Consider the following 14,539-nt stretch of genomic DNA (forward strand, 5'->3'; position numbering starts at 1 on the left):
CCCCATTACCTGTCATGTACACTGCATGCTCACTGGAGGGGCTGGGACCAGCCCTGTTGTGAGCTGTGACCCAGAATTCATACTGGGTATTTGGCACAAGGTTTGTTACCGAGCAATATGTTTCTTTGATGGTCACTGTAAACTCTGAAAAAAAGGCAAAGATAAGAATTCAACACTAGCAATAGGCCAAATGGCTCCAAATTCATTGTGCTGAATCGTACTGTAGTAGATTATAGAACTGGTCGCAAATGCCTCCCATCCCTCACTGCCCTGCAATGTGACTTTGCTGCTTCTTCATTAAGAGGCTCCTTCTTTCTCTTGTTTCCTTGAAGTTGGGCTCAACTACTTGCCTTGTTTTCCAATGGGGCGATAGCAAACATGACACAAGTCAGGGCTTGGGAAGTGCTGGTGCATAGGGGCTTGTCCTCTTGCTACTGTATATGCTTCCACTACCAAGTGAACAAGCCCAAGCTAGCTTCCTGAAGGATGCAAGACCACAGAGAGAGAGGCCCCAGCTGGCCAGGTCATCCAAGCCATCCTAGCTGAAGCAATAGGTGAGACCATCCTAGATCACCCATCCTACCCAAGGTGGCTCCGACCAGAACTGTCCAGCCAACCCATGGAATTATAATTAAAAAAAATATTTGTTATTTTAAGCCACTGAGTTATAGAGGAGTGGAGAGGGGATGTTGTTATACAGCAAAAACTGATTTGACTCCAAACCTCCCCAGAATCTTGAAAGGCAGTGATAACCCATTGATCTATCCTCTGACATCAGTTACTTTATAAAAAAAGCGATCTATTTAAAAGACCTTCTCAGCAAATTTGATAGAACTGGAGACAATCGTTCTTAGCGATCTATAACAGAAACAAAGAACCGAATACCACATATTCTCACTCATAAGTGGGCCCTGAACATTAATCACAATAGCACAAGGGAGGGATCAGCAGTCGCAGGACACTGCCAGGGGAGGGAGAAGGGAGAGGGCACGTGACAGCACAAAGGGTGCCTGATCCCAAACCAGCAGAAGGTAGGACCACTTGGAGACCCAAACTTCACCTGCACATACATTACCTATGTATCTAATCCTGACTTGTACCCCACATCTTTATAATAAAATAAAGTTAAAAAATAAAAATAAAAGACCTTCTTAGATGCCATGACACAGCCCCAACACAATGGCTTTTGTATGTCAGCAGGGCATGCCAGCAGGGTTGATTCATGGCAAAAACTGGAGTTAATCAGGCCTGATTTCTTTGGCCTCCAACCTTCCTTTCCAAAGCTCTTCCTCCCCCGCCCCACCACCATGTCCTCTTTAGTGCTTATTCTAACCACCCTTACCCTCCCTCATCATCACTTAAACTTACTCTTACTTTTCTCAAGAATTTCTCTTCCTTCCTAGGCAGAAACATCATCCTCATCTTCCGGAACTCAGAGCCCCCCACTTGCATGACTGGTTCAATGAGCAGAACTCTGGGCACACCCAAGTCTCATCCTGGTCCTGCTATAACTCGCTGTATTCCCAGGGACAGTTCATTTCTCTCTGGGTCTCAGTTTCCTTATCTGTAAAATGGAAATCTCTAAGCCCCTTTGCAGCAATCTCACTCTGACCAGCAATCTCATACGTACAGGACAAGTACTGTCAGGCTGGCCCTGATGCCCTGATTCTCTCAGATGCTCAGCTGGTGCTCTCCTGCTGTCTGACCCTCCCTTCTCAAAGGAGTACAGCTTATTGTTTATTAGGGATGAGAGGCATCTACCCCAGGCCTAACCCAACGTGAGCCAGACCCATTTCCCTGGGAAAAGGATGGGCCAAGAGTTCCCCACAGTGAAGGCTGGTGGCCTTTCCAGGAGTTGCCTCAGCCTGGGAATGTAGAGGTGATCAGCAGCAGCCATTCCAGGCTGCCAAGGCCCCCTCACCCTTCACGGGGTCTTCAGAATAATCCTCCAGTCTCTCCTGTAGCACAAGGCTGCTGTGAGACGAGTCAGACTAACCCTCAGAGGCCAGGACATGCTAGACTTTGGCCAGCCAACTGGGCCTCCTCAACAAGGGGTGCCCCCAGCCCTTCCTGCGCTCAGTGCTGCCAGAGACTGATCTCAAGACCGCTCAGACCTGACGACTTTAAATAAATTCTAGACCAGGGGCCCCCAAGTCCATGGACTGTTAGAATTGGGCCACACAGCAGGAGGTGGGCGGTGGCAAGCCTGCAAAGCTTCATTTATATTTACAGCCACTCCTCATTGTTTACATTACCTTCTGAGCTCTGTATTCTGTCAGATCAGCAGTGGTATTAGATTCTCATAGAAGGCTGGGTGTGGTGGCTCACGCCTGTAATCCTAGACTTTGGGATGCCAAGGCAAGAGGATTGCCTGAGCCCAGGGGTTCGAGACCAGCCTGGGCAACTTGATGAGACTTCATCTCTACAAAAAAAAAAAATTAGCTGTGGTTCCAGCTACTCGGAAGGCTGAGGTAGAAGGATCACCAGAACCCAGCAGGTCAAGGCTGCAGTGGCTGTGAGCATGCCACTGCACTCCAGTCTGGGTGACAGAGTAAGACTCCAACTCAAAAAAAAAAAAAAAAAATTATCATCTGAGCATGAACCCTATTATTAACTGAGCATGCAAGGAATTTAGGTTGCATGGTCCTTATGAGAATCCAATGCCTGATGATCTGAGGTGGAGCTGAGGTGGTGATGCCAGTGCTGGGGAGTGGCTGCAAATACAGATTAACATTAGCAGTGAGGTTTGACCGCATGGAGACCATAATAAATCAATTGTTTGCAGACTTATATCAAAACCCTATCAGTGAGTGGCAAGCGAGTTGATGTACTTCAATTGCCACACCTGGTGGCAGGCTTTAAGTCAGAATCCACACTTAATTTAGTCTGCACATGGCCCGCCCATTATTTTATTTACCACATCCATCAGCACCTCTTTTTATTTTTCATGGTGAGTTGTAGAATTATTTCCCTAAATAGTACAATGTAATAATAATAGAAATAAAGTGCACAATAAATGGTATGTGTTCGAATCATCCTGAAACCACCCCCACCCCCTATCTGTGGAAAAATTGTCTTCCATGAAACCAGTCCCTGATGCCAAAGAAGTTGGGGACCACTGCTTCAGACTCCCTTCACCTGGCCTCAAGGTCCTCCCCAGTGATGCTCCAACATGTCTTTCTAACCCTTTCGGTCATGCTCCATCCTACCCTGCTCTGTGTGCAGACTAGTCCAATCTCCATCATCTGATTGCAAGGAAGGCAGGGTCTGGGGCTCTAAGGAGCCTGAACCATTCCCATGTTCCTGGCGGAGCCTCACCTGCTTGGTTCTTCCCAGGTGAGCTGTCCTGCACTGGTCGATAATACAGCTGATAGCTCTCCACAGTGTCATCAGAGTATAAACTCCAACATACTCGGACTGAGGAACCTGTGGCTGAGTTGGGAGCTTGAGGATTTATCACTGGAGCAGAAGGAGCTGGAAAAGGAAAAGAGAGAGAGAGAAAAAAAGAGGAGCCTTAAGTAGAGGTGTGGGATGAGGTGGCCTCTTTATAGAATCACTGATCCCCCAGTGCATCTGTGGGTTTTCAAAATGGAAGAGGCAGCCTGGAGTGGACGAGGATGGGAACACAGAGTCTCTCAACTGTGAGTCTACAAAGAATAACCAATACACTCATTCCTGCTTTGACAATGCAGATGAGCTTAGGGAATAGGGGTCGATGATGGTGACTCAGGCTGGGGTATATTTTGCAAGTCTTGTCCCAGGTTGGGGGTCCTCTGGCCCTTCTATGACATCCGAAGAGGCAAGACAACCAGGATCACAGCACTGCTGCCCTAATCCTGAAGTGAACAGAGGGAAAGACCCCTCAACAGGGAAGCACTGCTTTGTGTGTGTGTGTGTGTGTGTGTGTGTGTGTGTGTGTGTGTGGTGTGTGCGTGTGTATGTCATGGGGTGGTATCCCATGACCATCTCCCACTTTTCTTTTTTTTTTTAGATTGGAAAATATAGTTTATTTAGAAAGTAATTAGAGAGAGAGAGAGAGAAGATTCACCTCTCCAAGGTGGGGACAGGGGCCAAAGCTAGGAAAACATGGCGGCCATAGCTCAAAGAGCCATGTGGCCAGACCAGAGCTTAACAAAACAATGTCCCATCTCCCACATTTCAGTGAGAAAAGATTGAGGTGGTCCAATTGTTCTTTTCAGAACCAACTTCTTTAGAGTCTATCTACTGAGTTAATTATTTTCTTCTCTGCAGCCCAGTACTTCTGCCTTCTCCTCTATACCCACCTCAACAGTTTCACACATAGCTGATAAAAACAATTATGGATTTTTTCTCCATAATTCTCCCACAGCAGTACCTCCCTCCTTCTTAGGTTTTAAAGAACATTCTTAGTTTCAAAACTTGAAATTGAGCAATCCAGGTAAGAGCACAGATAAAGGAGTTGACTTAGCCACGACTCATCTTTTGCTTTCAGGTCAGGTGCTAGAAGACCATAATGTAACAGAGGTGAGGAGGAAGACAAAGAACCTGTATCCCCCAATGACAAGGTCCAAGGTTCACAGCGGATGCCCTTCTATACACTGTCAAAAACAGCTCCACCTAGAGATGCAGTGTAAGAGTGGGGATGGTTCTGGGAGACTGTAGCCCCTCAAGAGGCACCGGAGCAAGCTGGAGGGTGATGGTCTGTGTGGGACCTAGACATAGGGGGGTGAAAAAATGGACAATTGTGTCTTTCCTTCCCAATGACTAGGCCTGAGCATTTGAGAAGTACCATTCCTAGATGAGAGAAAGGACCATCCAGTGGGCATCACAGCTCAGTGAAATCTCTCTATCACCCACAGTGATTCTAAGAAGGGCCCCCAAGATCTAAGATTAAAAATACTTACAATGACACAAAGCCTAGTATTAAACAACCGAGGATTAAGTAAACAAATGAAGGTATATAGCCATTAAATTGATATTGTGGAAGAATTCATCAGCGAGAGAAAATCTCCATCATAATTGTTTTGCTGAAAGAAAAAAAAGCAAGCAGATTACAGCTGGGCACAGTGGCTCACACCTGTAATCCCAGCACTTCAAGAGATTGAGGCAAGAGGACTGCTTGAGTCCAGAAGTTCAAGGTCAGCCTAGGCAATATAGTGACACCTCATCTCTACAAAAATAAAAAAATTAGCTGGATGTGGTGGTGTATGCCTGTAGTCCTAGCTGCTTGGGAGGCTGAGGAGGCAGGATCGCCTGAGCTCAGAAGGTCGAGACATCAGTGAATCATGATCACATTACTGCCCTCCATCCTGGGCAAAAGAATAAGAGCCCAACTCAATTAAAAACACACACAGAGATTACAAAATAAATGATTCAATGATTCCATTTTTATTTAAATATGTGCAAGTAAAAACCTAAAATGATATATATAACATTGTTTTCAATCATGTTGTTCAATGTTGGTGAGAAAATGAAGGTAAGCAGTTAAAAAAAAAGCTGAATGATGACATTTTTCTTAGAAATAAGTCATCAATAATATTTTAAACATACTTGGCACCATGTAATGTGCTGTACATATATTACCTTGCCTTTAATTCCCCATAAGGTATTATGATGTCCACTTTATAGATGAAGAAAACAAGATTCAGAGAGGTTAGATGAATTGTCCAGGGTCACACAGCTAGAAAGTAGCAGAGTTGAGATTCTCACCAGCTCCATCGCATTCCAAGCCCATCTCTTAATCACTATGCTAAACACAGCCACCCAGGAGGGACATAAATGCAACATTTAAGGAAATAAGATGTGGGCTTCCCACTTGGTGCAAATTAGGCAGGAAGGTAGATGCTCAGGAAGCTGCACAGCCTATGAACAGAAAATATTTCAAGGCTGCCTAGAGCCAGAGTGAGGGTAGGCACTTTACCTGGGGAGATCAGTCTCTATTCTCATACTCATAAGCCATAAAGACAAAACCAGGAAGTTAAAGCTACAAAATACTTGTTTCTAAATCTTTATTTTTATTTATTTATTTTTAGATATTGAAGTTTCTTACTCAAACCTCAGGAAGTCTTTAGGGTTTTCTACAATAAGATCATATCATCTGCAAATAGAGGTGATTTTATTTTTTCCTTTCCAGTTTTGGATGCCTTTTATTTCTTTTTCTTGTCTAATTGCTTTGGGCTAGGACTTCTAGTACTATGTTGAATAGAAGTGTTGAGAGTGGACATCCTTGCCTTTTCCAGATCATAGAGGAAAAGCTTTCAAGTTTTTACCATTGAGTATGATGTTAGCTGTGAGATGTCTTATGTGGCCATTATTATATGAGTGTTTTTTTAAATCATGAAAGAGTATTACGTTTTGTCAAGTGCTTTTCCTGTATCTATTGAGATGATTATATGGTTTTTATCCTTAATTCTGTTAATGAGGTATATCATATTTATTGATTTGTGGTATGTTAAACCATCCTTGAATCCCAATGATAAATCCCACTTGATCATAGTGCATCCTCCTTTTAATGTGTTGTTTAATTCAGTTTGCTAGAATTTTGTTGAGAATTTTTGCTTCTATAACCATCAGAGATATGGACCTGTAATTTTCTTTTCTTGTATTGTTTTTGTCTGGCTTTGGTATCAAGGTAATATTGGCCTCATAACATAAATTTGGAAGTATTTCCTCCCCTTCAAGTCTTTAGAAAAGTTTGAGAAGGACTGATACTAATTCTTTAAATGTTTGGTAGAATTCACCAGTGCGGCCCTTTGTCCCTGGGCTTTTCTTTGTTGAGAGATTTTTGATAACCGATCCAATCTCTTTACTCATTATGGATTGGTTCATATTTTTTATTTCTTCATGATTCAGTCTTGATAGATTACATGTTTCTAGGAATTTATCCATATCTTCTAGATGATCGAATTTGTTGGTGTATAAATGTTTATCGTATTCTCTTATAATTCTCTGTATTTCTGTGGTATCTGCTGTAATGTCTCCTCTTTTATTTTTTATTTTATTTATTTGAGTCTTCTCTCTTTTTTGATTAGTTAGTCTAGCTAAAGGATGGTCAATTTTGTTTATCTTTTCAAATAACCAGTCCTCAGTTTTGTTGATTCTTTCTATTGTTTTCTCTTCTCTTTGGATTTATTTCTGCTGTAATCTTTATTATTTTCTCCCTTTTTGCTTAATTTGGGCTTAGCTTTTTTTCCCCCTATTTCCTTAAGATGTAAAGTTAGGTTGTTCATTTGATAGCTTTCTTCTTTCTTAATATAGGTGTTTATGACTATAAATTTCTCTCATAGTAATGCTTTTGCTGCATCTCATAAGTTTTGGAATGGTGTGTTTCATTTTCATTTGTCTCAGGAATTTTTTTACTTTTGTTTTCTTCTTTGATCCATTGGTTGTTCAGGAGTGGGTTGTGTAATTTCCATATATCTGTGAATTTTTAAATTTTTTCCCACTATTTTTAGTTTCATAAAAGATACTTGATATGATTTCAGTAATCTTAAATTTGTTAAGACTTATTTTGTGACCTAACATGTGATCCATTCTTGAGAATGTTGCATGTGTGTTTGAGAAGAATGTATATTCTGCTGTTGTTGGATGGAATGTTCTGCATGTGCCTGTTTGGTCCATTTGGTCTATAATGTTAAAATAGCATAAAAGGAATAAAATATTTAGAAATAAACTTAAGCAAGGGGGTGGAAGAATTGTATACTAAAAACTATGAAATACTGATGAAAGAAATTAAAGCAAACACAAATAAATGGAAAGACACTCTGTATACATGGATTGGAAAAATTAATATTGTTAAAATGTTCATACTACCCAAAGTGGTCTACAGATTCAGGCCTCAATCCCTATCAAAATCCCAATAGCATTTTTTTTTTTTTTTTACCAAAATAGAACAAATAATTCCAAAATTCATATGGAACTACAAAAGATCCCTAATAGCCAAAGCAATCTTGAGAAAGACAAAGTTGGAGGCATCACACTTCCTGATTTCAAAATATACTACAAAGCTATAGTAATTGAAACAGTATGGTACTGGCATAAAGCCAGAGACAAAAACCAATGGAATAGAATAAACAGCCCAGAAATATGGCCATGAATATATAGTTAACTGATCTTTTTGATAAGGGTGTCAAGAACACACAATGGGGAAAGGATAGTCTCTTTAACAATTGGCATTGGGAAAACTATATATCCACATGCAAAAGAATAAAATTTGATCCTTGTTTTACACTATACACAAAAGTAAACTCAAAGTGGGTTATTAAACACTTAAATTGTAAAACTTCTTGAAGAAAACATAGAGGTAAAACTCCTTGACATTGTTTTTGGTAATGATTTCTTGGATTTGGCACCAAGAGCATAAGAAACAAAACAAAAATAGACAAATGGTACTATATTCTACTAAAACACTTTTGTATAGCAAAAGAAACAGAGTAAAGAGACAATTGACAGAATGGGAGAAAATACTTGCACACCATTTTATCTGATAAGGGACTAATATCCAACTTATGTAAGAATATCCTACAACTCAATAGCAACAACAAAAAAGGCGGGGGGCAATAGAATTTGAATAGATATTTCCACAAAGAAGACATACAAATAGCCACTGGATATATCAGAGTGTGCTCAGCATCTTTACTCATTAGGGAAATACAGATCAAAACCACAATGAGATACCACCTCACACCTGCTAGGATGATATTGTCAAAAAAACAAAAGATAAGTGTGGGTGAGGATGTGGAGAATTTGAACCCTTACACGCTGTTGGTGCAAATGTAGAATGGTGCGGCCACTATGGACAACAGTATGGTGATTCCACAAACAATTTAAAATAAGCCAAAAGTGGTGGCATTTGCCTGTAATCCAGCTATGTGAGAGACTGTGACAGGAGTATTGCTTGAGCTCAGGTAACATAGTGATACCTGGTTTCCAAAAAAAAAAAAAAATTAAAAATAGAACTACCATATGACCCAGTAATACCATTTCTGGGTATAGTGCTGTGATGATCTTGGAGAAATATCTGCACACCCATGTTGGTTGCAGCATTATACACAAGTCAAGATGTAGAAAAAAACTAAATGTCTATCAAAAGATGAAAAAAGAAAATATGATACTCATATTATATATGTGTGTATATACATGTATAGACACACAATGGAATATTATTCAACCTTAAAATAGAAGGAAGTCCTATCATTTGTGATAAGTCCTAACATGAATGAACCTTGAGGACATTATGCTAAGTGAAAGAAGCCAGTCACAGTAGGACATACATGAGGCATCCAAAACAGTCAGACTCATAAAAGTAGAGTAGAATGGTGGTTGCCATGGGCTGGGGGGAGGAGAAAATGGGCAAACATTACTCATTGGATATAAAGATTCATTGATACAAGATGAGTAAGTTCTGGAGGTGTGCTGTACAGCATAATGCTACCAATACAGTATCGTACACTTTGAAATATGTTAAGGGGATAAGTTTCATGTTAAGTGTTCTGACCTTAAGAAAAAAGCTCCAGGAAACCTGAGCTTGCTGTGAAGTATGTGTTGGCACGTATTCACATGTGCGCACAGACACACATACACATGGGTGAGATACATACCTGGAATGGTGTTAATGGAGCCCATCAACTGCTCAACATCAGAGAAGTCCAAGGTCTGGTCTTCAAAGTCTGGCTGTGCAGAGATTTCCACATCTGTTTTTGTTTTCAGAAACTTCCCTAGTCTGTTGGTATAAAAAGACATACTCACAAGAATGGAAAGATATTCCCTTTAGGGTGCATCTGTAGTACTGGATCACTAGTAATAAATCAAGAAGGCCTCAGTCCTGAACTTTCATGACTTCAGTTTAACATGATGCTGGCTGCCATCTACCATTGGCTTTGGAAACGGACAAAGAGGTCACCATTGGGGATGGGAGGGATTGATTTGTGCCTTTGAGGGAAATGAGGAAGGGTAAGGTCATGTCGGAAGGTGGGTGGAGGGACATCCGCTAACAAGATCCTTGTTTGTCGATGAGGAGAGTCCTAGACTGGTTGTACTTGACCAAGGTTATGGGGAGTAGCAGGGGTTGAACTCCTGTCTGACTCTAAAGTGGGCATGCTTTCTGCAGCCACACAGTCTGGATCGTGGCACGGCTGGAAGATGTTGGGGGTGCTCCCCAGATCTCGGTTTCTCCTGGTGAAATGAGGGGTTTGAGGAGGAGAGCTGACCACAAGCTTGCTGGGCCTCACCATACATCCTCCCTTCTGTCTCTGAAATTTTGAGATTCAATGTTAGAGGCTCCTAGTGACCCCACGCCATCATTCCGAAGTCAGTACTATTTTACTCTTAGGATCAGAACAAAGGCTGAAACTCAGTGTAGATAACCAAATGGAACTGAATCTACTTGGATATCTAGAGGTGAAAGAAACAGGAAAAGAAAATACGTGTCAGAACAAACATATTACCTGTCAGTCATAGCCACTGCATCCTAAAGAGAAAAGGAGAAAATATTAAATTGATTTTGGAAAGCAATTCCCTTTTCTGCATGTATAATAATATAAATATAACATAATAATATAAATATATTAGAAAACTTAGAAATTAGGAAAAGATTTTTTAAAAGCAGCCATATGCCGTATATCCCACACCCTAACAAAACCACCCCATGCTTGTATGCTCTCTTCCATATCACAGTACTGCTTTTTTCTATTAACATCACATCACTTTCCATGTTACAAATGGTCTTTTGGAACATCAATTTGAAAGTGTGTATACTAATTCATTATAAATAGTTAATGAATGGAAACTCCATCATGTACACAAATCCTTCCTCTATTGTTGGACATTTTGACTGTTTCCAATTTTTCACCATCATAAGTAATGGTAGGAAGACCACCTTCTCCACATTTTGAATACACTGGTATCACAGAACCTCTAGTTCAAGAAGTATGAGTATTGGTGGCATTCTTGGTGGCTGCCAAATTGCTCTTCGGCTTTATTCATGGGTCCTTCACCCCAAGCACAGCAGGAAGAAGATGCTGTGGGCTCTGAGGGGTGACTGTGGGCTTGGGCAATGGGGGGGGGCCCACACTTGGCAAGCAGAAAGTTCTGGAGACCGAAGGCTCTTCCTCTACATCCTGAACAACACATCTGTCTCTGATCCTTATGTGGTACCTTGAGAAGAAAGGGACCATGGCTCTGAGTGAGAGTGAAATTCCCACTGTCCAGCCACATGGGGGAGTTGATTTGATTTCAAGAAAACTAGGAAATGAGGTTTTTTTGGCATGTCTGAGTTTATGAAGTAAGATTTTCAATTGTTGTACTTGTAACTGGGAAATTTAATGTGCCTTTTCAGACTTAAGTTCCTCGCCAGATCTCGAAGAGGCCATCTAAGGTGACTAGAAAACTCTCAGGACACTGTTTTTGCTCAGCTCCAGGATGTGGGGACAGATCTCTGGCTAACCAGAACAGAGCAACAAAGACTGGTGCTACCGCAGCAATGGTAAACTGTGTACAAGACTGCTTGGCTGCTCATGTCAAAGCTAAGCAAAGAAATGGGGTGGCAACCTCCCCATTACAAACATCCAGTGGAATCAAATGGATGCTGAACATAAAAGTCAATACCAACGCCTCCAGGAAGAGAGAGGACAACCAACCTACCTCGACCATAACTGTCAGTTCAGTTCCTAATTCCATTTCTTTCCTTTACGTTCATTATTTCATTTCATTTCATTTCATTACTGACCTTTATGAAATCATCCTTCTCCTCATGACACATCTCTTCTATTGTTTCCATCAGCTCTTTACAGGTATCAAGGTTTTCTCCACAACTGACCAGTTGTCCATATAAGGTCTCCAGCTTCTCTTTCTTTTTCTCTCCCAGAGTTTGTATTTTTTCTTCATATTTTTGAGCAAGTGTTTCCAAGATCTCATTGTAACGTGACTCAAAGTTTTGTTCTTGTTTTCCAAAATTCTCCTGCAAGACAACTGACCTCAGTGATCATTTCAGTGCACGTAGTGTGTCGATTGGAGTCATTAGGGGCATGAAGGCATATCTATCTAGAGCAGTTTTAGTTCTTCTACTTTGTCTTATCATCTCTTGCCAGGATGTCAGGGGAGCTGGCAGACAGGAGTCTTCAGCCTAAGAACCCCACAAATAATCTAAACAAAAAGCACGACTTTCTCTCCAGCAGCATTTTGCAAGCCTCCTCTAGTTTCAGCTACCTCCTATCACCATGACAACTGACCTGGGAGATTATCAGTGATGAGTCAGCCTGCTACTGGACTTTAACATGGAACTATTTTCCCTGAGAGATTCCCACCTATTGTTCTTTCCTGAGCTCTCCACCTCTCAGGATGCTCATCTTCTCTCCATAGTGCTTGGATCATAGGAACACAAAGTTTATATCAACTAGGATCATATCAACCAGGGGAAAGATGAAGGCAAAGAGGAGCTAGGGTGTGGCCACGTGGCACTGTCTAATAGATGAGAAAATGTAGGAAAGCAGAGGGAGAGTTCTGACAATACTTTATCCAGAAGCACGATAGATGAGAATATTAAGTGGAGCATGTATTATTCATATTGCAAGCCCAGGAGAGCTCAGCAGGTTCTGATTGATGTCATTCTCATCAGATGATGGGGGGATTTCCAAACAAGAGCCTCTTATCAATCATTCAGGGATTACTGAACCCCTGCTATGTGCATAGGATTGCTCAGAATGGTGGAAGAGAGGGAAAAGCAATAGATGACTCCCCAGTGTTGAGGACGAAAGGATGGCCAACAGAGTCCTCATTGAGGATAAAGCTACTTTGGTCTGAAAGTAAGTTGGCAGAGCAGAGTGTAAAAAGTTTTGTTTGTGATGTTGTATATTCACCCCTCCTACCATCATCCTATGCTCAGCAGTGGAAGAGCTTGCCCCTCCTCTGTGTCTTCCACAGAAGATTAGTGCGATAGCTCTTCCTTGTAAGAGTAAGGGTGAAAAAGGTCTAGCTTCTTGGGAAATAGGCCCGGGGCTTAGTTAATTCATATGAGAGACTCCTGTTGATACAATCTGAGTTTGCCTCAACAGAATGAGAGCAGCCGCATGAAGAAAAGAGAGAGGGAAAATACTGAGGTTCTCAGTCCAGGTCTTCCTCATCTGGAAGGTTGGGTTGAGCTCTGGTGTCACAGTGGTATAGTATATACCTACTGAGGCACACACAAGGGAGTGTGACATGTTTGGTGACAGTCATGGGAATGTTTTAATATTATGAGAAACAGATAACAGCTGAAGAAAAAAGTATAGCAAAGACAGGATGGGTATCTTGTGTTGCCTTATCAAGCCTGGCCCATGAGAGGGAGAAACTGGTTATATTCTGTGTAGCTCTAGGGCCCAACATGACCAATGGGCAGAAGTTACAGAGAAGCAACTTCTATCTCAGTAGCCTTGGCCTCTGAATCAAGAGCTCACATTCTTCTTCATGTCATGGAGGGAGAGAGGTCATTAAATGATGAATAATCCCTCCCCACCCTGAAATTCTGAACTTTCACTGATCTCTCAGGAAAGTCTGGAAATTGCTAACTAGACAAACACAATACATAAACTTATTTTTAACCCATGCACAGCCAAAAGTGTACCTGCATTTGAGTAGCAATAACTGGTAGAAGTGGATATTTTGTCTCTTAAAACAACTAAAAACTGTTTGACACTCCACACTCAACTTTATGTAGTCAACGTAGTAGGTACCCCCAAACGCCTAAAATTAACAACTCCAAAAAACAAAGAAACAACATGGAACCTCACTGTGTCTGGTTATATAGCCAGTGCACCAGATAACACCCAAGGGATTCTCAGTGAGTAAGACAAAAAAAGAAAAAGAGGAAAGAGAACCAAAACAAATAAACAACGAAGGGCAAAGGAAAAGCTGTTCCCTTCTTCACCACCTGAGATCAAATGAGGGGCTTCACCAGATAATGCCACCATTAAGTCATCCTTGTTGGAACAATGGTCTAAATTATGTACAATTAGTGATTCAGGTAAAGAGAGATGAGAAGAGAAAGGAGCCAATGAAGAAGAAGGACGATGACTGGAGAACTTAAAGACTTGTTTATTAATGCAACAAAAATATAAAATGCCTGCTCTCGAAACAAACCATGCTCATGGATTGGGGATATAAAGACAGAGAATACCCAGCTTCTCCATCAGCAACTTATAGTTCAGTAGGGAGTGCTGACAGGTAATCAGTTCCACGAGGCATATGCCCAGGTGCTATGGGAGGTCAGAAGAAGGGGTAATGGCAGTGGGGGCAGTGTTGAACCCTCACATTCTAAGAAAACGGATTAATAGCTGCTTGACCTAGCCACTGATGGAAGCAACATGTGTCTGATGGGGTCATCAAGTGTGCTCTTACCTCCACTGTGATGAAAACCTCCTCCAAGTGATTTGCAAAGTTTTCCATTTCGATAATCTGCTTTTCCAATTTGTACATGTTTTTGTGAATTTCATCCTATCCAACGGAGGACCACAAATAGATTGTTAGCATTACCTTTCTCTTTTGTAGAAGCCATTTTAGATGTATGCCCTGCCTACATACTTGAGAT

At 41.4% G+C, this 14,539-nt stretch overlaps 1 protein-coding gene across 2 annotated transcripts in view; it reads right to left on the reverse strand.

Annotated features, from left to right (window-relative positions):
- The window catches only part of FSD2 (fibronectin type III and SPRY domain containing 2), a 47,626-nt gene that overhangs the window by 16,048 nt on the left and 17,039 nt on the right, over window positions 1-14,539 (reverse strand). The window contains exons 3-8 of one of the 2 annotated variants that reach the window (XM_008062095.2): window positions 14,350-14,445; window positions 11,705-11,935; window positions 10,425-10,447; window positions 9,579-9,700; window positions 3,319-3,474; window positions 10-144 (exon numbers count right to left, since the gene is read on the reverse strand). In XM_008062095.2, coding sequence (XP_008060286.1) covers window positions 10-144; window positions 3,319-3,474; window positions 9,579-9,700; window positions 10,425-10,447; window positions 11,705-11,935; window positions 14,350-14,445 — 763 coding nt within the window. The remainder of the gene's footprint in view (window positions 1-9; window positions 145-3,318; window positions 3,475-9,578; window positions 9,701-10,424; window positions 10,448-11,704; window positions 11,936-14,349; window positions 14,446-14,539) is intronic. The other variant, XM_008062096.2, reaches the window with a different exon arrangement.

This window comes from Carlito syrichta, unplaced genomic scaffold (genome assembly GCF_000164805.1).
Source record: "Carlito syrichta isolate Samal-C Ts95f unplaced genomic scaffold, Tarsius_syrichta-2.0.1 Scaffold305654, whole genome shotgun sequence".
NCBI lineage: Eukaryota > Metazoa > Chordata > Mammalia > Primates > Tarsiidae > Carlito > Carlito syrichta.